At 49.6% G+C, this 22,216-nt stretch overlaps 6 protein-coding genes across 6 annotated transcripts; 3 read left to right on the top strand and 3 right to left on the bottom strand.

Moving 5' to 3' along the window:
* The first annotated feature begins 4,810 nt into the window (after nt 1-4,810).
* On the top strand, nt 4,811-7,570 carry GGS25DRAFT_472605 (uncharacterized protein). The gene is made up of 2 exons (XM_049259469.1): nt 4,811-5,297; nt 5,359-7,570. The coding sequence occupies exons 1-2, from the start codon at nt 5,037-5,039 to the stop codon at nt 6,889-6,891; spliced, it is 1,794 nt and encodes a 597-aa protein (XP_049121995.1). The 5' UTR covers nt 4,811-5,036; the 3' UTR covers nt 6,892-7,570.
* On the bottom strand, nt 7,397-12,257 carry GGS25DRAFT_60232 (peroxisomal biogenesis factor 6). Its single transcript, XM_049265892.1, has 3 exons — nt 11,970-12,257; nt 8,516-11,912; nt 7,397-8,456 (listed from the first exon to the last, which is right to left on the bottom strand). The coding sequence occupies exons 1-3, from the start codon at nt 12,136-12,138 to the stop codon at nt 7,838-7,840; spliced, it is 4,185 nt and encodes a 1,394-aa protein (XP_049121994.1). The 5' UTR covers nt 12,139-12,257; the 3' UTR covers nt 7,397-7,837.
* A 1,123-nt stretch (nt 12,258-13,380) lies between these two features.
* On the top strand, nt 13,381-15,906 carry GGS25DRAFT_60077 (alpha/beta-hydrolase). The gene has a single exon (XM_049265890.1). It carries the CDS (start codon nt 13,613-13,615, stop codon nt 15,791-15,793), a length of 2,181 nt encoding a protein of 726 aa, XP_049121993.1. The 5' UTR covers nt 13,381-13,612; the 3' UTR covers nt 15,794-15,906.
* Nucleotides 15,905-18,334, top strand: GGS25DRAFT_472599 (acetyl-CoA synthetase-like protein). Its single transcript, XM_049259468.1, has 4 exons — nt 15,905-16,312; nt 16,417-17,063; nt 17,233-17,833; nt 17,944-18,334. Exons 1-4 carry the CDS (start codon nt 16,213-16,215, stop codon nt 18,276-18,278), a joined length of 1,683 nt encoding a protein of 560 aa, XP_049121992.1. The 5' UTR covers nt 15,905-16,212; the 3' UTR covers nt 18,279-18,334.
* Nucleotides 18,335-18,533: 199 nt separating this feature from the next.
* Nucleotides 18,534-20,150, bottom strand: GGS25DRAFT_60101 (ATP11-domain-containing protein). Its single transcript, XM_049265891.1, has 2 exons — nt 20,046-20,150; nt 18,534-19,928 (listed from the first exon to the last, which is right to left on the bottom strand). Exon 2 carries the CDS (start codon nt 19,841-19,843, stop codon nt 18,839-18,841), a length of 1,005 nt encoding a protein of 334 aa, XP_049121991.1. The 5' UTR covers nt 19,844-19,928; nt 20,046-20,150; the 3' UTR covers nt 18,534-18,838.
* A 97-nt stretch (nt 20,151-20,247) lies between these two features.
* Nucleotides 20,248-22,084, bottom strand: GGS25DRAFT_472595 (cytochrome c peroxidase). Its single transcript, XM_049259467.1, has 3 exons — nt 21,922-22,084; nt 21,334-21,826; nt 20,248-21,247 (listed from the first exon to the last, which is right to left on the bottom strand). Exons 2-3 carry the CDS (start codon nt 21,821-21,823, stop codon nt 20,661-20,663), a joined length of 1,077 nt encoding a protein of 358 aa, XP_049121990.1. The 5' UTR covers nt 21,824-21,826; nt 21,922-22,084; the 3' UTR covers nt 20,248-20,660.
* Between the last annotated feature and the right edge of the window lie 132 nt (nt 22,085-22,216).

Raw genomic sequence — 22,216 nt, 5'->3', positions numbered from 1 at the left:
GTCTTGGTGACACGCACGTCCTTCGGGAAAGCTTCGGAGATCTACTGTACCTATGTGATATGATTAATGTTAACCCGGCAGCACGGTATCAATTTATACCTACCCTATTCAATCTTCCAAACTTACTAGGTTATTAATTTCCCCCGCGTCATTCTACCCTAGGCACCTAACGTATGGACAATGGACATACCTCTCGTATTATTAAGTGATTCCCCATGTAGGAAACTGTCATGTATCTACTTGGGCATACACGGACCAGACTACCGAACGTTACTGAGAGTCTGAGACTTTGGAGCACAGATTGCTTCCTCTCGGGTACGGTACCGAGCCCCAGCTGCTTCGCCGAAAATACCTACCCATGATATGAGAACTCTTCGAACGAACTTTCTTCTGTTGTGTTTACGGCAGGGACAATAACGGTTTCAGGAGGTCGATAATGAGCTACATTAGTAGGGAAGCTATTCTGTCGGTTGCCTGGGTATGTGGCCAATTCGTTTGCCCGTCTATCCTTTGCCCGGTACCTGAGCAGATGTTGGGAGTCTCTATCATCGACCTCCAAACCGATATCTGGGTAGGTACCTAGGCAGGTAATTACACATTATTCAGTGTCCCCAAATGTACCCAGCCATCATTGCCAAACAATACCCACCCCTTCTTTCCCTTCCTTCTCGCCCTCTCTTAAGTCATAGCTTTCCCGGGGGTGTGAACGGAGCATAGCCTGTCTAATCGTGAAGTTGATAACATTTATCCTCAGCACACAGTTTGCAAAGCCCCTGTAAATTCGACACGGCAAGTTCAGTACAGCCTCTGTCCTGGTGTAGACACGGCTGCTTTGCGAAGTTGGTCCCTCCAAATCCCGGATGGTGTGCTAAAGAGGAAAATGTGCCACGACGAGTATCGTACCGTTCCTGGTCACAATGTGTGACACCGTTATCGTAGGTGAAGTTCAGCATCCAGGCGATGGATTCATCGTTGCTGTGACGGGTGGCATCCATGTTGATCGATATGAATAGGTAGGTATGGATGGAATATACGGGATGGGCGGGATGGACAGGTCTATTATAGGTTTTTATTGCGGGCTGCGGTCTATGGTTAGTTTATGAGTTGTCATATCTGAGATCTCTGGGGATGGGGGACTGACATATAAGCTAGCGTTTTTCGTATGCACGGCTTACGTACTACGTATCTCTGTTGGGTACGCAGTTCAAGAAGAGAGCTGGACAAATGTGGCTTGCGTAGGTGCTACTTGTCAGACGAGAATTCCGCAGCCCTTTTATAACCAAAACCTCTAGCTATCTATCCTACCATCCTTCCTAGCTATCCTGGGTATCTACTTACCTATTTGCCTACCTACCCAGGGGCCTGACCATGCTAGGAACAACTCTTCGATCCCCTTCGATTATCGGTTGCTACATGGATTATTTTCGAAGGCTTGATTCCCCTATTTGAGTAGTCGTCTGGACCGGAACTCGTTTTTCCATGGGTCGGTGGCATCCCGTCACTTCGCCTCGCTACCAAATACCGCAGCCGTAGACACATAATGTTCCGCATACGGATGCGTGGTCCTATTCAAACGAAGAGCTCCCTGCCCGCCCTCTTCGCTCCCGGTTCTATCGTTACGTCTCGAGAACCAGGTTCGACCCTAATAACTTCTACTACCTACCTATCCTTACGTCAACCTTGGCCTTTGAGGAGTTGTGTATGGCGGTAAGGGAATCGGCATTCAAAACGAGAACGATGATGCCGAAGGAGAATAGAAGGGACGTTATCACAATCACAAAAGTTTTCAGACCCAAGGGCTTGGATCTGCAACACAACATGAGCCCAGGTGTGTCGCAGTATCGGAAAGAAATACCCGTTTGGATGGACGACCCCTGTCTGTCCTTATGATATACCATGCCGGTCATCAATTATGTAGGGATCGCAGCCCTGTCGATGGTTGCAGTCTGCAGTCATCAAAAAGGAGATTCATCGTTCGTTTGAATGACGGTTGACAGTAGCTTGCTGGGCGGCTCCTTCGATGTGTCTTTGCTAGGGTATCTTAGCCGCCCCCACCACGGCAAAGCTATCGAGATACTTCGTATGCTTCGATAATAGGTGTTGGTAGAATCTACACCGGTTATCCTTTCCCGGCATCAAGTAAGCTTTACTCTCTATGTCGGTCCTAGTCCCCGGATCCCAGCCCTCTTGAGTGAGGTGAAGCTGGTAGGACTTGGTATCACAGGCGTGCAATACATGCATACGTGTACGAGTTATCCCATGCAGGACCTTAACCATAGAAATTACGACTAACGTCACTACCACCATCATTGCCATGTTCCGCCCTTTGACCAAATTTCCTTTTTTCAAGAGATGGGACGCGACATCGGCGGCCGAATCAGGATCTACCCGAGCTCCCGGGACATCGGATCTGCCCTCCCAGTCAGGTCATACATAGTACAACCACAACCACAACCACAACCTTGGCGGGGAAGGAAAGGGAGGGATTATCAACATATGTCCGTTGATTGGTCATTGTTACTAGCTTCTTTGGGCGAGGTTGTGTGAATATACGACCGCTTATGCTAAGAACCTCCGGGGCTGACGGAACTTGATTTTCGGAGTTAGGTAGGTAACGCGAAGGTTTTCACTCGCGGAGTGCGGTGTTGAGAATAAAATCCGGTCCTTGGATATACCTAGATATGTATGTACCTGTGTAGGTATGTATCAGTCCGGGAATGTACGGCAGACCTTTGAATCGATCGATGGGGATATGAATAGTCATTGGCGTGGAATAGCTAAAAATCAGCTCTGCTATTTTTAGCGAAAAAGGGGAGACCAACGGGAATTTTGATAGAAACTTCTAGATGGAGGAAATGACTAAGGGACTTGGTTCGCATGGATATGTAGATGCCGTGGTATTCACTTATTATGTAGTTACCTAATACATACCTACATGTCTACTTCGACTATCGAGCCAACGGTACATATTTGGACTCGTATACATACTTTATAAGCACACATAAAATTCGTGTTACAAACAAAAGGGTCTTTTTAGGCAAAATGTTACATTAACTATACGAAACCGAGCGTACTTATAGAAGGAATAACGCTGGAAGAGATCAACTTCAGTCATTCACAGAAACTGGCCGTATATCTTATCGTTTTTAGAAGGAAGTAGTTTGCGATCGACTTCGTATCATCGGGGTTCGGCCCCGGGGACCAGATATACCACAAACCTCCCGAAGAGTACGATGTAAGATAGTTACCTACACATTCCCTCTTTTGGCATGCCTCTAAACTGCCGGCTAGTGATCGGACACTTTGCCTACTAGGTACATATTCTGACATACATTTTCAATGTTGCAACCCAAAGGAAGCAAGAGCAGGGATCTCTTATGCACCCTTGCTGCGGGAGTAACAATAAGAGCACGAGGGAAAAAAAATCGATTCAAAACCAACAGGCTTTCGGGGACGCGGGCGAGCTTGCTTTACCAGGGTACAGGTATTATTAGTAGGCATGCATTTCCAGAAGCTGCAACTCTCGTCACATCTTCTTCGTCCTCCTTGTTCTCTCTCTCTCTCTCTCTCTCTCTCTCTCTCTCCGTTCGGGACGAGCTATGCAAAGGATTCGGGTTCCGAACCAACAAAAGGCCCCTCCTCCCCCCTCGCCCCCAAACTATCCAGAAGACGTTGAAAAGGGGAAAAATGGGGTGATTTTAGGTATGTATGTAGGTAACCTTATGTATACGTTCGTATAATAATTAATGCCTACACACTCCATGGAGAGTGGTTGATGGGACTGTACTACCAACGACAAAAACACCAACAGCCAGCTCTTCCAGTGGCTCGATACCCTTGCAAGGAACTAGTTATAGGAGGATGTCTTCTTATGGACTTTTGCAGAAAATTTGCGAGTAATTGTGCCTATTATGTTCCTATTATGTTCCTATTACGTCAGGCAGTGGTGGCAGCAGTGGGTAGTATCTTGATAAAGCATATGTATAACGAATTACCCAAGTACCCAGGTATAAATTGTCTCACTGGGTTACATAATATGTTGATGGTAACATTGAATATCTTATACGCGTATATCAATCTTTTGCTGCTGGGTAAGTATTATAACCCTACTTACATAGACATAAATAGCTGCGTACCTAATCAACAGCGACATATGCTACCTAGCTATGTACGTGACTGTGGACATGGCAACTTACCGATAAATCGTGAGCATCATCTCCCGCCATTGAAAGGGATGAGATTTGGGAGCTATCTTGAACACATGACCTTAGCCTTCATCTGAGGTTCTGTATAGCTCGCTACCTGCGGTAACACAATGAGATGAAGTTGGAGGCAAATCAAATTTACCGAAGGAAGCAAGAGGGAAATGTTCTCTTTGTAGATTATTCCTTGATTGTTCGTTATTCCTTGATTGTTCGTTGATATATTAGTAGTAGTAGTAGTACTGTAGTAGTGCTACGGAGAAAAAGGGGGTCATTATTGTGCTAGATGAATTATCAATTTTATTCATTTTAAGGGGTCCACGGGTATATTATGAGAGACAAGGATAATAGCAAATAGAAATAGTAAATAGAAATAATAGAAATAGTCAGGAACAAACACCAATTAGAGTTTAGAGTTTTGCGCCAATGAGGGTTAGTTGAACGCCCGGTTGCCAAATGACCGGTAAGAGCAGTAGGTGAAACGGCCTATCGATTAGGCATATACCTATCGTGGCCTAGTGCATCCTTATCGGAGGAGATCCAAGCTACCTACTAAAGCTATACCTTGTAAGGGGAAGCAACCTTGGAAGTCCATTTCTTCGATTTGCATTCTTTCCGAACCACAAGATAATAAAGGCACCAAGATATAGATTCCAGTCTGGAAGACAATATCTGCTTTGCTTTACTTTCCTTTTTCTTTCTTTCATCCTAGTCCTCTTTCTATTGACTCTATTCCTACTTCTCATACTCAACATCACACTGTTGACCATAATAATACTCTCCTCTCCTCTCTCCCAAGAAAAAAAAAAAAAAAAGAATACTACTTACTTCACAATGGCAGACTCCAAGGCCTCGGCATACTCAACTGACCCCGCCCTCTACATGTACACTTCCTTAACTGCTGGATCGTCCCATATCGTCACAGCTACCTCGCGACTAGAGACTATCCTACGCGCCAACAAGGTTCCCTTCAAAGCTATAGATATAGCTACCGATGAAAAAGCGCGTATGTTTTGGGGCCGTAGGGCAGGCAAGGATGAATCTGGACGACTACGCAAGATGCCCGGTCTAGTGCAGATGGGCTTGGTTCTTGGTGTAAGTTGCATCATTTCTATCAGGAGACAACCTTGGCACATACTAAAACGCACCCACACAGGACTTGGTAGAGATCGAGGAATGGAACGAATATGGCGAACTAAAGCAGCATGTCACAATCTATTACGACGACTTCACCATCCCGCCCATAAGCCAAGCACCACCGGCAGGCCCTTCCGCCGCACCCAAAGGTATCCAGTCAGTATTAGCACCGAGCGCCGCTACTGCCGCCGCTGCCGCCGCAAGCACTGCTGCGAGCACTCCCGCGCCCCCAGCACCTGAAGCACCTGCGGCACCTGCACCGCCCCCAGCGCCTCCATTGCCGACAGACGATAAACCAAAAGCAGCCGAGCCGTCCATCGTCAAAAAGGCCCCCACAACAGCAGCCACGGCGGCAAGTGCTGCCCCCAAACCCCGCAGCATTGCCGAGGAGGCCGCGCAGAAAGCGAAGCAGGTGCATCTAGACAGCCTGCGAGCTAAGGTCCACGGGAGGAAGGATGACAAGGAAAAGGAGAAGGAGAAGAAGAAGGACGAAGATACCAAGTCTACCAAATCTACCATCACCCCCCTCACCAGAACCACTAGCACCGCCAGCACCAGCACCGCCAATACCGCTGCTAGTAGCAGCAAGAGTAGTGTTAGCAGTTCCGCTACCAAGAAGACAATCCCCGTCAAGACTACAACTAAAGCGAAGGAAGTATCAAAACCTAAGGATGTAGCAAAATCTAAAGAGATAGCTAAACCTAAGGAGGTGGCTAAGCCAAGGGATACGTCTAGAGCTAGGGAACCAGTTAAAGCCAAGGAGGTGGCTAAACCCAGAGATGTTTCGAGGGCTAGAGACCTGTCCAAACCTAGAGATGTTTCGAGGACCAGAGACCTATCTAGGCCTAGAGATGTTTCAAGGACTAGAGACTTGTCTAGGCCTAGAGATGCTTCGAGGACTAGAGACCTGACCAGGCCTACAGCCACATCCAAATCCAAGGAAGTACCAAAAGCGAAGGTTACGGTTAAACCCAAGACTACAGCCTCATCGTCTACCGCCAAGTCAACCACCAAGTCTACCGCCAAGCCAGCTGCCAAGTCAACCGTCAAGTCAACCGTCAAGTCAACCACCAAGGGTCTGGGTTCTCTCTCGATATCAGGGAGCAAATCACCGGCAGTAGCGGCGCCGGCGCAGAAACCATGCAGATCGGGCCTGCAGTCGTCGAAGCCCGGAACGTCGCGCATCCGCACCCCGTCCAGAGAACCGCCGCGCACCGCCGCTACGCGTGCCGTGTTGCAGAGCTCGAGGAGCAGCACCCCCAAGGCCGGCGACGCTAAACCTAGCCCCCTCAAGAGCGCGTCCCCCGAGGAAACTGCGACCACCGAGAAAGCGGAAGTTAACCCTGAGGCATCGAGCTCCGAGGACGATGATGATGAAGACGACGAGGACGACGAGGAAGATGAGAAAGATGATGAGAAGGAAGAAGATGATGACGACGACGATGATGATGACGATGACGAGGAAGAGGAGGACGAAGAGGAGGAGGAGGAGGAGGAGGAGTCTCCTGCTTCCGAGGAGAAAGGGGAGCAGAGTGCGGCAAAGAAAAAGTGATTCGTGTGGTACCTATTCTCCTGCCTACAACCTAGGGGGTAGAATAGGCATGCCTCTTTCTTGACTTTTCTGTCGCATCTACCTACCTATCTACTTAAATAGGTAGGTAGGTAGGTAGATACGATGGGGGACGAAAGAAAGAGAGGAAGATGAAGCAGAAGAAGAAGAGAAGGTGTAATGATGCAGAAATAAAGGGGGAGAAGGAGGCGGCGGCGGCGGTCTGCTATTATTAGATTTAGATGCCAAAGTTGCGAAGATCAGAGTAGAGATCAAGTCAAGATTAGAGGGAGAGAAAGAACGAAAGAATGAAAGAAGCAAGGGGAAAGTAGAGTAGGGGGAGTAGGAGTAGGGGAGAGTAGAGGCGGGGAATAGGAGAGAGAGGCGGGGAATAGGAGGAGAAGTGAGGAAAATCTGTCGTTGTAATAGCAAAAGAAGTAAGGAGACAGTTTAGAGAAAAGGGGAGGGGGAGTAAGGGGAGAGGCGAGAAGAGAAGGGAGAGGAACAGAGAGAGAAAGAGAAAGAGAAAGGGGGAGATTTTAGGAGAACATCAATTCCACTCCATCAACTTCCTTCCGTAGTAGCAAAGTCAATCCATCCATCCATCCATCCATCTATCTATCTATCAATTAATTCAATAGGTACCCCAGATAGATAAATAATATACCTACCTAATTTATATGCTAGATATGTTGTATGTATACTTATGTATATGTATATGTGTATATATATACTACCAACTACCAACTCATTTTATACCATCGCGTTCAAGCTACCAACTACAGTATAGTACTTTCGTTCAGCCATCTCTTCTTCTACCTGCTTCTCCTCTGCTCTCCTCGCCTCTAAACCGGACATTCTATTTATGTATTTGTTTTGTTCATGGTAGTTTGAGTTACCTATTACTTTTTCTTCTTCCCTTCCCTTCCCTTCTCCTCTCTCTCCTCTCTCAGTATAAATTATCATCATCGCTCGCAGTGCCATCCTGGAATCTACTAGCGACCCCCTTCCCCTTCCCCTTGGACCTCCCGCTCCCGTAACTACTATCAAAGGCTCCGCCCTCATCACCGCTGCCCTCGCCACCACCATCGTCATCGCCGTCAGCTGACGATGCCTTCCCCTTCCCCTTGCCGTTGCTGCCAAGGATCGGTAGAGCTTTCGCCTTGCCCTTCCCGATGCCATCAACGTCGGAACTCTGCTGCTGCTGCTCTTTGGAGCCGTGGTTTTCGAACGTGGCACGAACGGTCTCGTAGTGGGCGAGCTCGCCGGCGCTGACGCTGGGGACTAGCTCCCTGTTTGCCTCGAGGAAGTCTTGCTCGGTTACCATGACGGAGACATCACTAGGTGTTGCGTGGTGGTCGAAGAAGTTGGCGGTGGAGATGGGCGGGTGTCCATTCCTCTCACGATCGGCGTTGATGGCTCGGACTTTGGTATCCACCAGAGTTGCCTGTCGGGTAACTGCCTTCAGCATGGCATCACTGCACAGGGCGTAGAAGTCTGCACCCGTGTATGTAAAGGGCAAGTGCTCGGCGACATTTGCTAGCGAGACCGTCGGATGAAGAGTAAATCTACAGTCTCCGAGTTAGTATATCTGTAAACTGAAAAGGTAATTTGACTATCAACTTACTTTCTCGTGAGTGCTTCCATGATGGTGAGCTGCTTGTCGTGTGTGTCAGATACACCCAGGTAAAGCATCTTGTCAAATCTGCCAGGGCGTAGTAAAGCTTGATCCAACAGATCTGGTCGATTTGTCGCGCCGATGACGAACACGCCACCGCCTCCGTCATCTCCTCCAGACATTCCATCTAATTCTGCTAGTAATTGTGACACAATTCGGTCCATGACACCACCACTGTCTCCCTGGTTTCCTCGCTTCGGGGCAACTGAATCGAGTTCGTCGAAAAAGACGACGCAAGGTCTGGCATCACGAGCCCGTTGAAACACCCTACGGACGTTGGCTTCGGACTCGCCAATATACATGTTAAGCAGTTCGGGTCCTTTGACACTGAAGAAATTCAGACTGTATTCGGTGGCAATTGCTTTGGCAAGCAATGTCTTGCCAGTACCAGGCGGGCCGTAGAACAAGATACCGGATCGTTTCTTCATTCCCTTAGCGAATAACTCGGGCCTTTCCAATGGCAATTGGATCGTTTCCATGACTGCTTCTTTCACGTTGCTTAGACCACCAACATCGTCCCACGTGACATTTGGAATCTTGGGTGCACCGATGGCATCGGCGAAGTTCTTGCGTGCCGCGTCAACGGCAATGTCGAAATCCGCCTTGGTTAAGCATCGCGCCGATGAGCCACCCGCCACTTGTATGTCGCGAGTGGTGACCGTCGAGTTAGCGTTTGAAGCTTTCACTGACAATCCTTCGAGACGTGAGTCTCGTGCAACAATTGCACGCTCAACTACGTCCACTAGATCACCAGCGACCAGAGCTGCGGTTTTGATGGCAACTCCACTAAGCTCGACCTCAGGTGCTAATGATACTCCTCGGTTTTGTATGATAGACTGTAGAATGCCTTCACGCTCGCCCTCGTCAGGGGCGCCCATCTCAAGCTCATGCGTGAATAGCCCTCTGATTCCATCTGGCACTTTGTCAACTTCAGTTGTCGTCGCAATCAATACCCTGGCATCGGCAAGGACTTCCTTCATTGCGGCTACCATCCTATCCGCCGTGAGAGCTTCGATATGCTGGATGAGTAGAGCACAATACTCTGATCCGCAACTCATGGCACGATCCGCTCGAGCCTTCAAAAGGCCTTCTGTTTTGACATCGCTGCCGCCAGCACCACTCTCATTAACAATGTCGTAAGCGTCGATGGCAAAAGTGTGTAGGCCAATATCAGAGCAGGCGCCAGTGGCCACCGTAGCCTTGCCGATATTGCGCTGCGTTGACACAAGGAGAACAGCTATCGGTGGCATCTTGAGATAGACAGCTCGCTTACTCGTTGCTGCCGCCATGAGTTCCCTAAGCCGACGTCTCAGGGGTGAGGTAAACCGTGCTTGGGGTTGGGCTACTGAAGAGGACAGGGTACTCAACACAGGCCGAGGAGCTTCATCAATACCCAAGTAGTATGGCCAATTGCTATCTTTCGTTCCGGGAAGAGAGCTTGTGCTACCACCAGATTGGGCAATTTGCGTGATAGAACTGTCGACACATGCTACACCACCCCATATATCTTCTTCGTCTTCCTCGTCGATGGGTTCCGATTTCTGCCGTTCTATGTGGGCAATTTTGAACCACGCCACAGCGTCAGGCTTGGAAGTGCCCCCAAAGCTAGTCTTGTTCGAGGCCGCAAGAGCTACAACGTCATCGAGGCCAATACCATCGTTGGAATTAGTTGCTTCTTGAAGGGTCCTCCCAAGCTGTGTGTCGATCGGGATTCCGATCAAGTCGCCGGATTTCACTACACGTATGCTTCGCGCGAAATGACCCTTCAGTCCGCCAAATATGGCTGTTTGAAGGGCCTTCTCGGAAGAAACGGGTGTCCGTATTTGTTGAAGAGTGACATCTCGTGCACAGGGGGGACGCAATGATCCAGTGATCTTTGACTGCCCAGGTCTTGGATGTGCCATTCGTTTCAGGGGAGACAGCCGGACGAAGGGCGTACTCTCTAGGTTCGCAAGAAGGAGAGGCGACATATATGCGCCAGGCCCTGTCGGTGTTGGGACCTGAGAATCAAAAAACGACTGCCTTCGATTGTGAGGATCATGCTTCGAGCTTGGAATTCTTGTCATGGGTCGGTGGGAGTAGCCTTCAGGGAGTCCGTAAACTTTGGCTGGCCGCCATGCTGGCTCCTCCGCCCCTGACTGCCCAAAACTTCCTAGGCCGAAAAGACCAACGCCGTTGGTGGGAGGCTCATCTGAAGCCTCAAGTCGGACCCAGTCCCCTGAGAAACAACCAATTCTAGTCAAAGAGTTTATGTCTACGTATACCCGTGCTTCTTCATCATCCTCGGTAGCTGGCTTAGGATGAAGTAGCTCTGACGGAATCGGGCTCATCAAACCGTGGGCTTTGAAGAGGCGGCCTTTAGGACGATCCGGGCGAGCAGTAGTTGCAGTGAAACTAGAAAAGACTGAAATTGGAGTGTGTATGCCGTTTGTTTTCCTGCCGCGCCCCATTGTCATCGGAGTTCCAGACTGCCTCGTAGAGACACCACTAGCGCTGGTAGCTGGCAGTGTTGGGACCTGAAGGGAGATCATATCTTCCATTGAGTCGTCCGATAATTCGTCTTCATTTTCATCTTCGGAGACCTCTGTTTCAGTCTCTGTGACAAAATCTGGAGTATCGTTTCGTGAGTCGGCCTTATCTCCCCCTTCAGTAGCAGAGTAGAATTGGTCGGTTGCTGCATCCTCCTCATCTGGGTCAACTCTACTTAATGCTTGTCGTGAAGTAATGTGTCTCCGGCCCTGCTTTGACTGACCGTGGCCCCTTGTGAGGATGATCTTGGTACTTGGCACCAGAATACCCTGTGCTACGGGTTCACACAGTGTTACCCTACCAGGCGAAGGAGGGACGTGTGTGATGGCATGAGGTGGAAGTGGTAAGGGGAATAGGTCACCGTTATGGACGACCTTCAAGGTTCCCAAAGCAGCGCGCAATGCAGCGGCAAGCCGTTCTGTTGGAGTATCACGTCCCACGGCTGCTCTGTTCTTAGCCGAAGGATGATCGAAGAAGAAGGTTCCTTCTCCATTCTCAAGTCTTTTCACAAGGTCACTTTCGAGGTTTACGAAGACAGTATCTAGGGGTAGAGCTACCACATCCAGTACTAATATTTCAATACCACTCCTGCTATGGCTAGAGAGCTTCGAGGGCGCGATTTGTTGCAGGGTCGTCGCAAAACTTTGAAGCGCGAGGGCAGAGGGCGAGAATTGGACGGTCGAATGAGCAAGGGCGGTAGATTTCACAATTGGGACTATGGTCCAATTTGTTCGCTGGATGTTCGAAGCTGGTGTCCATGGCGCAATGGCGACATGATGAATATCGGGATATTGATTGGTTTCATCTTCGTCGGGCTCTGCTTCACGTTTAATATACTGCTGGTATTGTTATTGGACTTCTTCACTAGACTTACCGTCTTGTAAGTGAGGGAATAGATCAGCGAATAAGTCGTCGGATAGAATACCGACGTCTCCTTTCACATGATTATCCAACACCAGTCTTGCTGAGATGGCCGGCTTGTCCTGTCTTCTTCTCCGTCTTCGTTTGCGATGGGCAACCTGATCGTTATTTGGGACAGCCATGATGGCGATGTGTAGCTATGTGTAGCTATGTGTAGCTATTCTAGTGTTGTAGGAAGCGGTGGAGGTTGACGAGCACCATTGGGTAGGTCAATCTAAGGCCCCGCAAATCGCGAGGCGAGGCGATACGATACGGCACGACACGCTCAGCGGCTCAGGTTTACGGTTTATATGGAAGACAACCTGGAATATTCAACAAGAGACGGGACAATGTAAAAGTATAACACGAAACTCTTAATTCATGAAGTTGTCGAGATTTTATTCACTTCCTATGAACAGCAACATCCAAGTAGAAGAATTTACTTGGTGTTCTTTTTTTTTATTGCTACCTACTAACTAGCTACACATTCCCATGATTTGGCCGAGGCATTGTCATGCCCACCTGCATAGTGGTTGGTTGGAGACTTGAGCACAGGCCAAAATTACAGGGGTAAATGATGCATTATTTGTACATTGTTTATGTACAGGCCTTATCGATATTAACTAACTCCTCAGATAACTATTTGGAGATTCATACTTTTTTTTGACACATGTTAATAATACATATGGCATAGTATATGTAGTACATGTTAGGTCTTATTTAAAACTTTGAACGTTAAACATGGGATGGCAGTCATCCAATTTTGCATGCTTAAAGCTGGCAGGCATGTCTACCTACCAGGGTCGGTAACTACTAACCAGTGACCATATGGCATATGCCAGTTCAATTCTTTCCAAGTATTTCTATCGATAGTGGCGATCCAAGATGTCACCACACTTTTTTTCCCCAACTTCTCATTCACATGCCTTTGTTGTAAAACCCACTAAATCATCCTAAGAGGCTGAACAGACCTTACAGGTAGTTCAAGAAACTAAACCGGCTCTAGGAATTCGAGGCATGAATCTGCGCGCTGACGTAGTATCCTCGATCTCCGGGAGTGCCTTGGCAAGATTATATCTCCTTTTATCCCTGTAATATGGAGAGACGTTTCCTTTTTTATCATAGGAATCTGATCCTAAAGATCCTAAACCCATTTGCTGGAGTCTACTATGTTATTAGTGGCCCTTCAATATGTCTTTCTTACTTACTTAACCTAGGTATATGCCTATTAGTTCATAACTTCATATACATACTGTACGAATAGGAGAACATTCTCCTTTTGTCGGTGGCCAACTAGGTACCTTGGAATTTCGGTGACTTCGGCGCTTAATCAACCTCTATTCAGGTCATGACGCGGCGTCACTGCTAACGCAAATTTACGGGGATCTTTACAGTGTCTAATTTTAAGAGCCTTAGGTAGGTTTGAGTGCTAGATTACATATAGTAGATCTATTAGATTTAGATTTACTCTTGCACAATCGCCCTGAGCAACTTTACATTCCCAAGCCGCTCTTACTCGCCAATCTCTCTTCAAAGATTCGAGTCCGAGAAAACCAGACAACTCGGCTTGGTTTGTTCAAGATACCACGATTAGCATATAAACAGGACAACACTACAATGGGTCTTAGCATCGACCATCGTCAAGCTGGATCACAGCCCTCAGGCGTCGATACCGTTCAGGCCGCTGTTGAATATGCTGAACAAGCTGAAAAACTCTCCCTTCAGCCAATTCAGAATAATCAACATACAGATACCATTGCAGTCGAAGCCCAATTCATAACACCTCAAGATCCGGTCATTATCACTGCTGATGGAAACCGTCTACCTACTGTTCCACTCGAGCAAGCCCACAAATTAAATATCCTGAAAGAAGAATTGGCAGGCGATTCTCCGAAGGAAGCCATCATCCAAGCCGAAAAGAGCACCCGGACACCCGCGGGAGCCGTCGGAAATGCCACCCCAGAGTCTGCTGGTACCAAAACAGCTCACAAGTTATCCGAGGGTTCGTTGCGGAGGTCAATGCCACCAACAAACACTCACCCGTTGTTCCCTCCGCTTCCCTTGTATGGCCCGCCATCTTTACTCCGAAACATACATTGTTGGACCTTCCGAGCAACATCGTTTTTCCTCAGCGCAGGCTTCCTGGGGGTGATTGTTCTCGGTGCCTTATTCACAAATATACCAAAGATGTGTGGTACAGTTTGGAAACGCCTAACATTTCGAGACCCCGCTGCCTCCAGACCGTTCTACGAAGAGGAAATCCGAAGAGGGAAGTTGCGGAAAGAACTGGAAGAGTCCTGGAAGAGGCGAGGATCTCTAGATCGAGAGAATCCTGACCAAGAAAATGTCCAAGGAGACGAGCGTTACGTCCCGGCCGAAGGGGGTCCTGACCCCGTTATTTGCGACGTTAGCTACTATGCGAGGCGGGTAGGCCTTGACATCGAAGAATTTCAGGTACAAACCGAGGATGGATTTATCATTGATCTATGGCATGTTTACGATCCCCATGAATATACGAGATTAGATGACCAAGAACGAGCAGACCGCGGCCCGGAATTATTCACAGGTGATGTCAAAGGCAGCCAAAGCAACAAACGCCTAAGAGACTCGAGTCAAAAGAAGAAGTTCCCCGTCCTCTTGATGCACGGTCTACTTCAAAGTTCGGGAGCTTATTGTGTTAATGACGACGACTCGTTGGCATTCTACCTTTGCAAATCAGGCTATGACGTCTGGCTTGGGAACAACCGGTGCGGATTCAAGCCCAAGCATACCTTGTTGAAATATTCGGACCCGCGCATGTGGTGCTGGAATATTAGGCAGATGGGGGTGTTTGATTTGGCTGCATTGGTATCGCGGGTCCTGTTCGAGACCGGGTTCGAGAAGATCGGACTTGTCTGTCATTCTCAAGGCACGACAGAAACCTTCGTGGCTCTCGCCAAGGAACAACGGCCCGAGCTTGGAGAAAAGCTCACAGTATTTTGCGCCCTCGCGCCGGCAGCGTACGCAGGATCCTTGATTGGCAAGATGTACTTCAAGTTCATGCGTATCATATCGCCCGATCTCTTCAGAGTCATGTTCGGCATTCACGCGTTCATACCTTTGATGATGACCATGCATTCCATAATGCCACCTGGCCTCTATGGATGGCTCGGCTACACGGTATTCTCGTTTCTGTTCGACTGGACGGACATTCGTTGGGACCGTGGCTTGAGAAACCGCATGTTTCAGTTTGCTCCGGTATATGTGAGCGCCGAGTCGATGCGCTGGTGGCTAGGTCGGGAATGCTTCGCCAAACATAAGTGCATCCTTTCTACTAAAGAGGAATGGCACAATGAGGAGCAGGAGGATGTGACGGGCGGGCCTCTTGCAGAAACGACGGGCCAAGAGAAAGGTACGGATCTTACAAACAATACCAAGACTAAGGATCAGAACCGAAAGCCCAAAGGGATGAAGGCCTGGTATGATAAGCGTGTTTGTCCATTTGCGTTGTGGGTTGCAGGGAATGATAACCTCGTGGATGGAAGAAGGTTACTTCGGCGTTTTGAGAAGGGAAGAGAGCCACACGCCAGGATTGTTCACAGCAAGATTATTCCGGAATATGAGCACCTCGACGTCATCTGGGCGATGGACGCAGTGGACCAAGTCTTCAGCGAGATTCGGGAGGTGTTATGGAAGACGTGCAACGCCCGAGAAAAGTGCAGGGTACCAAAAGGCTGTGATCATGTGGAGGCCTGGGTAGCCGAGGAGGCCAAGGATGATGATGAAGACGATGAGCAGTCAAGCAGTGACTCGACTTAGTTAATCCTTAATTATGTAATGGAACATGATACCCGGGTTAGAATACTTTTTTTTTTAAGAAGACGAATAGACGATAGGAAGGATATAGAATGTTGGAAATATATGGCATCATTGCCATGTGCCATGACCTATGTACCCCAGGTCCCCAGGTACCTAGGTAGTCAATTACCTACTGGGGACTAGTTATTGCATACGCTAACCTCCATAACTGTTAGTCTCGGCTTTAATGCTTAGTATTCCCCAGATTCATACAGTATCCACCCCAGGGATCCATGGATCTGCGAGGAACCTCGGGAAGTCCACAAATTGAACGTTGAGCTTCCAAGCACTCTGCTTTGTTCTTCTTGCCATCTTTTATATATAATTCATAACAAATACCTATATATACCAATTGCCGTGAAATAAAAACCGTCGTCATCATGGTGGTCAAATCCTTCCACGCGCCCTTACAGATTCCGAACATCGACTTGTGGCAGCACGTGTTCGAGAGAAAGGACAGACCTTTCCCGGAAGACAAGAGTATGTATGAGTCCTTTCTTCACTTCATTCATCTAGTTTCCTTGTATATGAATAAGAAAGCGAGTAAACAAAGTCAAAGTTGGGTTTTAACAACGGACCGGTAGAGATCTATATCGACCCGGACACCAAGCGGTCGTACACATGGGCGCAGACGCGAGACACGGCGCTAGAATTCGGCAAGGGGCTCAAGTCACAATGGGGGTTCAAGAAGGGAGACACGCTGGGCTTCTTCTCGCCTAATAACATCGATTATGCGCCCGTCTTCTTCGGTGTGCAATGGGCCGGTGGTTCCGCCTCGACTGCTAACCCGACGTACACTGCCGAGGAGCTCGCCTTCCAAATGAAGGATTCGCGGGTCCGCGGCATCGTGACCCAAATGGCGATGCTGCCCATAGTCCTGGAGGCGGCCAAGTCCATTGGCTTGCCCACGGACCGCATCATCTTACTCGGCGACGCGCGGGACCCTACGGGTAAGGTGAAGCACTTCACCGAGATCCACGTGGCTCCGGGGCTGTTGGCACCACTATCGTCGCGGCGCCCGCGGCTCGACCCCAGCACTGACATCGCCTTTCTCGTCTACAGCTCCGGGACGACGGGCTTGCCTAAGGGCGTCATGCTCACGCACCGCAACATTGTCTCCAACCTCGTACAGATGGCCCATGTCGAAATACTCAACGGCGTGTACCACTCAGGCGGACCTGACGGCAACGGCGACAAACAGTTGGCTGTGCTGCCATTCTTCCACGTATACGTGAGTCAACTCGTTTTTGCTCGCACATAGACGTAGAATTTCCCACCCTCTTACTCTCTTTTTTTTTTTTTTGTTATTTTTCTCTATGCCGGAATGATAGAGAGAAAAGAGGGCACATGATTTGGTGGTGAACACAGCATAAGAACTCGCATTGACCAAAGTTACACAGGGCTTAACCTGCATCGCACTGCAGAGCATCTACATGGGGATTCCAGCAGTCGTGCTACCCAAGTTCGACCTCGACCGGTTCTGCGGGCTTATCCAGGAGTACCAGATCACATACGCGTCGCTCCCACCGCCGATTATCCTGGCACTTGCGAAGCACCCGTCGGTGGCCAAATATGATCTGTCCAGCGTCAAGTGGTTGAACTCTGGGGCGGCACCATTAGGCAGGGATCTGGTCGAGCAGGTGTGGAAGCGACTGCTGATCCCCGTCATGCAGGGATACGGGCTCTCGGAGACGTCGCCGGTGCTGACCAAGATGAACATCGCCGACTGGGCGCGGTATAACGGGTCATGCGGGAAGCTATTACCCAACATTTCCGCCAAGGTTGTCGACGTCGATACGGGCCGCGAGCTTGCCCCCGGCGAGGGTGAGGGTGAGCTCTGGTTCAGCGGCCCCAATGTCTTCCCCGGCTATCTCAACCGGCCCGAACTGCAGAATGACACCTTTAGCGAGGATGGCTTCTTCAAAACCGGAGATATCGGGTACGTCGATACCAAGGGCAACTTCTACATCACCGATCGGTTGAAGGAGTTGATCAAGTATAGTAAGTTCTTCCCCCCTTTTCTATCCCTCCCTAGTAAAGGAACGCACATATCTATACCTATACACCCACACTATACATCTACTAACCCACGCCCCTTTCCTACCCAACAGAAGGCTTCCAGGTCGCCCCCGCCGAACTCGAGGGCCTGCTCCTCGGCCACGACGAGATCACAGACGCCTGCGTGGTACCTGCCCACGACGGCGCCCGGGAAACCGAGGTGCCCCGCGCGTACGTGGTGGTGCGCGCCGGCGTCGCGCGGTCCGAGGACAAGGCGGCCGAGATCGTCGCCTGGATCGATGGGAAAGTCGCCCAGCACAAGCGCCTCCGCGGCGGCGTCCGCTTCATCGAGGAGGTGCCCAAGAACGCTAGCGGGAAGCTGTTGCGTAGGGTTCTGAAGGATGCGGCGAGGAAGGAGGATGCGCGGGCCGAGGGGCCTAAGTTATGATTTGGAGATTTCCTCGAAAGCAAAGGGATGCTTATCATATCATATCATATCATATCATATCATATCATATCATATTAGCCTACCCTAGCTCCGGCTAGGCTTTTGGAGGAATGGGCTTGGCCGTGGATGGGTAGGTAGGTGTACAACTCAAGGAGCTACATACCTACTAACCTAGGTTAGGTACCTAACTTACTGTGTAGAATTAGATGGTATTTGGTAAATATCTAGATATCTAAAGTATATAGATCTAGATCTATGCCTAGTTTAGAGACTCGTCTACATAGGTAAGTTGGAATAGATACCTGCGTACCAACTATTTTACTACCTCTATAGTAGTAGTGGTGGTGGTGGTAGTAGTAGTAGTAGTACGTAGTATACAGCACTTATAGTAGTACATGTCCCTGTCCCCTATCCTCCTTCTTTTCTCCATCTTCATCTCTATTTTCATCATCATCTACTACAACAAATTCGTACCCCTATATATATATATATATATATACACACTCTCTCTCTCTCAAAACGCCCAACGCCCAACACACTTCAACCTGCAACCTGCAACCTCAAGGCAACTTCTCACTCTCCTCCAACAACCTCTCAACGGTAAACCCCCCACCCCCCCTCGTAAACTCCTCCAACAGCCTCTTTTTCTCACTCCCCTTCCCCTTCCCCTCCCCCTCCCCAACAGCCCCAGCCCCGTAAAACCCCTGCAGCAGCAAAACAAGCCACCGCGCATCCTCCACGCTCGCACCTCTCCCCTCCACCACGGCCCCCGCCATCAGCACCACGCCCTGCCTCCTCGCGAGCTCCTCGTCGAAGTAGTGCGTCACGCTCGTGTGCGGGCACGCCCACTCGCCGCGCGCCTTGTACTCCGCCAGCTGCGTGAACAGCACCGTCGCCGTCTGGGTCTCGGCGTCGAAGACCCACTGCAGGAAGTGGATCTCGGCGCCGACGGAGGGGCCGCGGGGGACGGGGAGGACGAAGGTGGGGTGTTGCCGCGCGGTGGCCGCGAGGGTGGTGTAGGTGGGGAGGGGGATGGAGGCGCAGAGGGAGCGGGGGGAGGAGGTGGCGTGGTGGAGGCGCCAGATGGCGGTTAGTTCCTTTTCGGGGAGGAGGCGGGCTTTGGGGAGGTCGAGGATGGAGGAGAGGGGTTTGATGGTTGTGGTTGGTTTGCTGGATGGTGGTGGTGGTGGTGGTTTCTGGGTTATTCCGTCGGGACTCGTCGTCTGCGTTGTAGGCGTAGGCGTAGGCGTAGGCGCGGCCGCATCAGCGAGCAGCGCATCCAACCCGGGTATCGAAACGCTATCCTTCCTTTTCACTTCCTGTATGCGGTCCTTGTACGCCTCCTTGAGCTCGCCGATATCCTTCAGCCCTTCCTCGCGCGCCTTGCGGTCGAGCTTCTCGCGGTACTTTTCGAGCACGCTGCGGGAAGCCTGGGTGGTGGCGAGGAAGCGCACGTCGTGGACCTGGGCCCAGCGGCGCTGCGGGTTCGGCAGCCGGAAGGAGGGCTGCTGCTGCAGCCGCCGCCCTATGAGGTTCCGCAGGGCTGGGAGGCGCGCTGTTGCCATTGGAAAGAGGAAATTGAAAAGAGTGAAAGAGAAGGTAATAGATATATGGTTTGTATACCTAGGTAGGCAGGTAGTTATGTTTCCGCTACAACCTCCCCGAACCAGTCAGCACTACATAGGTAGGTACCTGATTGTTGAATTGGAGGGAATTGGAGAAATGGGCGAGATGGTTTCAAAGTTTTACAAATAATAGTAACCTAACCTTAGTTTACTTCCTAAGCAGCCTCAACTCGGTACAGGTATGACGACCGGTACCTTAAAAACGTGGGGCAATAAAGTGGCTACTACATGTACCACACCTTGGAACCCATGTGCGTAGTGGGGTACGAGGGAAAGTCAATTCACACACTTGTGCATACACGATTTTATATAGTAATATTTATACATATTACACACATCAATAATATTTATACATATTACACACATCAATGATACATAGTTATGTACACCTAGGGGTAATATGTGAAAAAGAAGAGATTTCAATATTTGACTTCTTCTGAGCTTTCGAAATAATCTGACAACTAAGCGAACAAATATCGTATCGTCTCGTTTCATCTGGCTCTTTACTCTTTACTCTTTACCCTTCATTCCTCTACGCGGAATTATGTTGAACCATTCAGACCTCCACACTTTCTCCCTCTACCTCTAATCTGCGATGAGAATCGCAATTTAGGTCTTTGTTCTAGATCTAAGGCTTCCTTTTCTAGCTATACTTTATGTCTAGCTTTATCCTTCCCTCTTCTCCTTATACTCATGTCTGAAGTCTATTAATTGGTATCATGTCCTTCTTTCTAGCTGTCTTTTCTATACTTTATGTTTAACCGTTGACGCGCTTGAAGGTGATGGTCGGGGTGTCTGGCTTGAACGGAACACCAAGCTCGAACAGCTTGGTGATAACGGCGGCGAAGTCCTTGAAGAACAGATCGTTGTCCTTGGCATACTTCTCCACCCAAGGCTTCAAGGCCTTGTCCTGAATAAGGGCGTAGTCTGCTGGCAGCATCATGAGCGTCTTGGTGCCGTTGTCCTGGAGCTGCTTGGGGCCGTTCCACTTGCGCCAGTTCCACTTCTCTTCTAAGAGGAGGCGGTAGTAGTCGTTGGTCAGGACTGTGGGAGAGAACGTCCATGGGCCCTCGAAGCCACTTCGGTCGGTGTGGCAACGGCCAAGGGCGTGAGCACCAGAGAGAGCAACAATCTCCTGGTCGTTGAAGCCCATTCGGTAGAAAATGTCTCGAAGATGGCTGGAGCCCTTGGCACCGTCGGGAAGTCGGCCATCAGGCGTGCAGGCAGCCGCATCACGGTCTTGACGACCAGGTCGGTAAGGGATCGTGGGACCTTGCATCTCCTGAATGGCAGTAACACCACCAAGGATCCAAAGATCAGAGTAAGTGATCCATGGGAATTTGGCTATTGGTAGCATGTTAGCCTTGCTTCTTTTCTTCAAACTATGTTTTGCCACCAATAATGTTAGAAAGGAATGAGTAGGTAATTACCTTTTACGGGCTCAAGGAAGTCCCGAGCATGCTTCAAGCCAGCATTTGCACCATGGTCACCCTCGGGGGAGAATCGCATGGTAGCACCGTTGCTGCCACCTGTGCCAGTCTCCTTGTCGTAAGTGCCACTGGCGTGCCATGCGAGACGGACAAGTACGGGGCCAAAGCTGCCATCATCGTACTCATCGTTCTCCTCGAGACGGTTGGCGATCTCGTTGTACACCTTCTGGTAGTCCTCCGGGGTGGGGGTGAACACCTTGGGTGCAATGGAGCCACCCTGCGAGTAGAGATAGTAGCCAGCACCACCCGCGACGGCGGCACCCGCCAGGTAGATGAGAGGCGATGTGCTCGAAGTCTTGGGGGGCTCGGACGAGTAGAATCGGCGGCCGTTTTGTCGGAAAGCCTGTCTTGCAGACGTGGCAAAGGTGTTTCTAGCCGTGGTGCGTAGAGTCGCACGGGCGAACTGGCGGGAAACTGTTGACGCAGACATCTTCTGTTTCAGACGGTGAGTTGTCAGTCAAGGGCCAAGAATGTGTGATATGAATAGGTAAGTTGGTTAAGATGTAAGTAGATGTGTGTATGTCTTACTCTTGGATTTCCTTATGCACAAACTGGTATAGGTTTGAGGTGAACAGGGAAAAGAAAAAAAGGAAAAGAAAAAAGAGGAAAAATCTAAAACGTAAGATGCCGAAATGATCTGAGATAGTTATTGGGCAAAGAAGAATAAAAAAAAAAAAAAGTCATTCGAGGAGGGTACCTTAACAAGAAATCCGTCGCAAGAAGCCGAGTGGTTAGTAAGAAAATATCTCTCTCTTCTGATTGGTTGCTACCCCTATTAATCTTCTCTCGGCTTCTGTAAGTGGGCCCACAACTCACCCCAAAC

Source organism: Hypoxylon fragiforme, assembly GCF_022984875.1.
Source record: "Hypoxylon fragiforme strain CBS 206.31 chromosome Unknown GGS25scaffold_1, whole genome shotgun sequence".
In the NCBI taxonomy this organism is placed as follows: Eukaryota; Fungi; Ascomycota; class Sordariomycetes; order Xylariales; family Hypoxylaceae; genus Hypoxylon; species Hypoxylon fragiforme.
The sequence above is the reverse complement of the archived record's forward strand: the minus strand, read 5'-3'. Positions and strand labels throughout refer to the sequence as shown.

Bases quoted from the DNA above. Each gene is read 5' to 3' on its own strand.
- GGS25DRAFT_60232 (XM_049265892.1), bottom strand. From the start codon at position 12,138: ATGGCTGTCCCAAATAACGATCAGGTTGCCCATCGCAAACGAAGACGG. The intron at 11,913-11,969 runs GTAAGTCTAGTG...AACGTGAAGCAG, and splicing joins ATTCCCTCACTTACAAGACG to AGCCCGACGAAGATGAAACC. The intron at 8,457-8,515 runs GTAAGTTGATAG...CGGAGACTGTAG, and splicing joins ATGGAAGCACTCACGAGAAA to ATTTACTCTTCATCCGACGG.
- GGS25DRAFT_60101 (XM_049265891.1), bottom strand. From the start codon at position 19,843: ATGGCAACAGCGCGCCTCCCAGCCCTGCGGAACCTCATAGGGCGGCGG.
- GGS25DRAFT_472595 (XM_049259467.1), bottom strand. From the start codon at position 21,823: ATGTCTGCGTCAACAGTTTCCCGCCAGTTCGCCCGTGCGACTCTACGC. The intron at 21,248-21,333 runs GTAATTACCTAC...TGCTACCAATAG, and splicing joins CTTCCTTGAGCCCGTAAAAG to CCAAATTCCCATGGATCACT.
- GGS25DRAFT_472599 (XM_049259468.1), top strand. From the start codon at position 16,213: ATGGTGGTCAAATCCTTCCACGCGCCCTTACAGATTCCGAACATCGAC. The intron at 16,313-16,416 runs GTATGTATGAGT...ACGGACCGGTAG, and splicing joins ACCTTTCCCGGAAGACAAGA to AGATCTATATCGACCCGGAC. The intron at 17,834-17,943 runs GTAAGTTCTTCC...CCTACCCAACAG, and splicing joins GAAGGAGTTGATCAAGTATA to AAGGCTTCCAGGTCGCCCCC.
- GGS25DRAFT_472605 (XM_049259469.1), top strand. From the start codon at position 5,037: ATGGCAGACTCCAAGGCCTCGGCATACTCAACTGACCCCGCCCTCTAC. The intron at 5,298-5,358 runs GTAAGTTGCATC...GCACCCACACAG, and splicing joins AGATGGGCTTGGTTCTTGGT to GACTTGGTAGAGATCGAGGA.
- GGS25DRAFT_60077 (XM_049265890.1), top strand. From the start codon at position 13,613: ATGGGTCTTAGCATCGACCATCGTCAAGCTGGATCACAGCCCTCAGGC.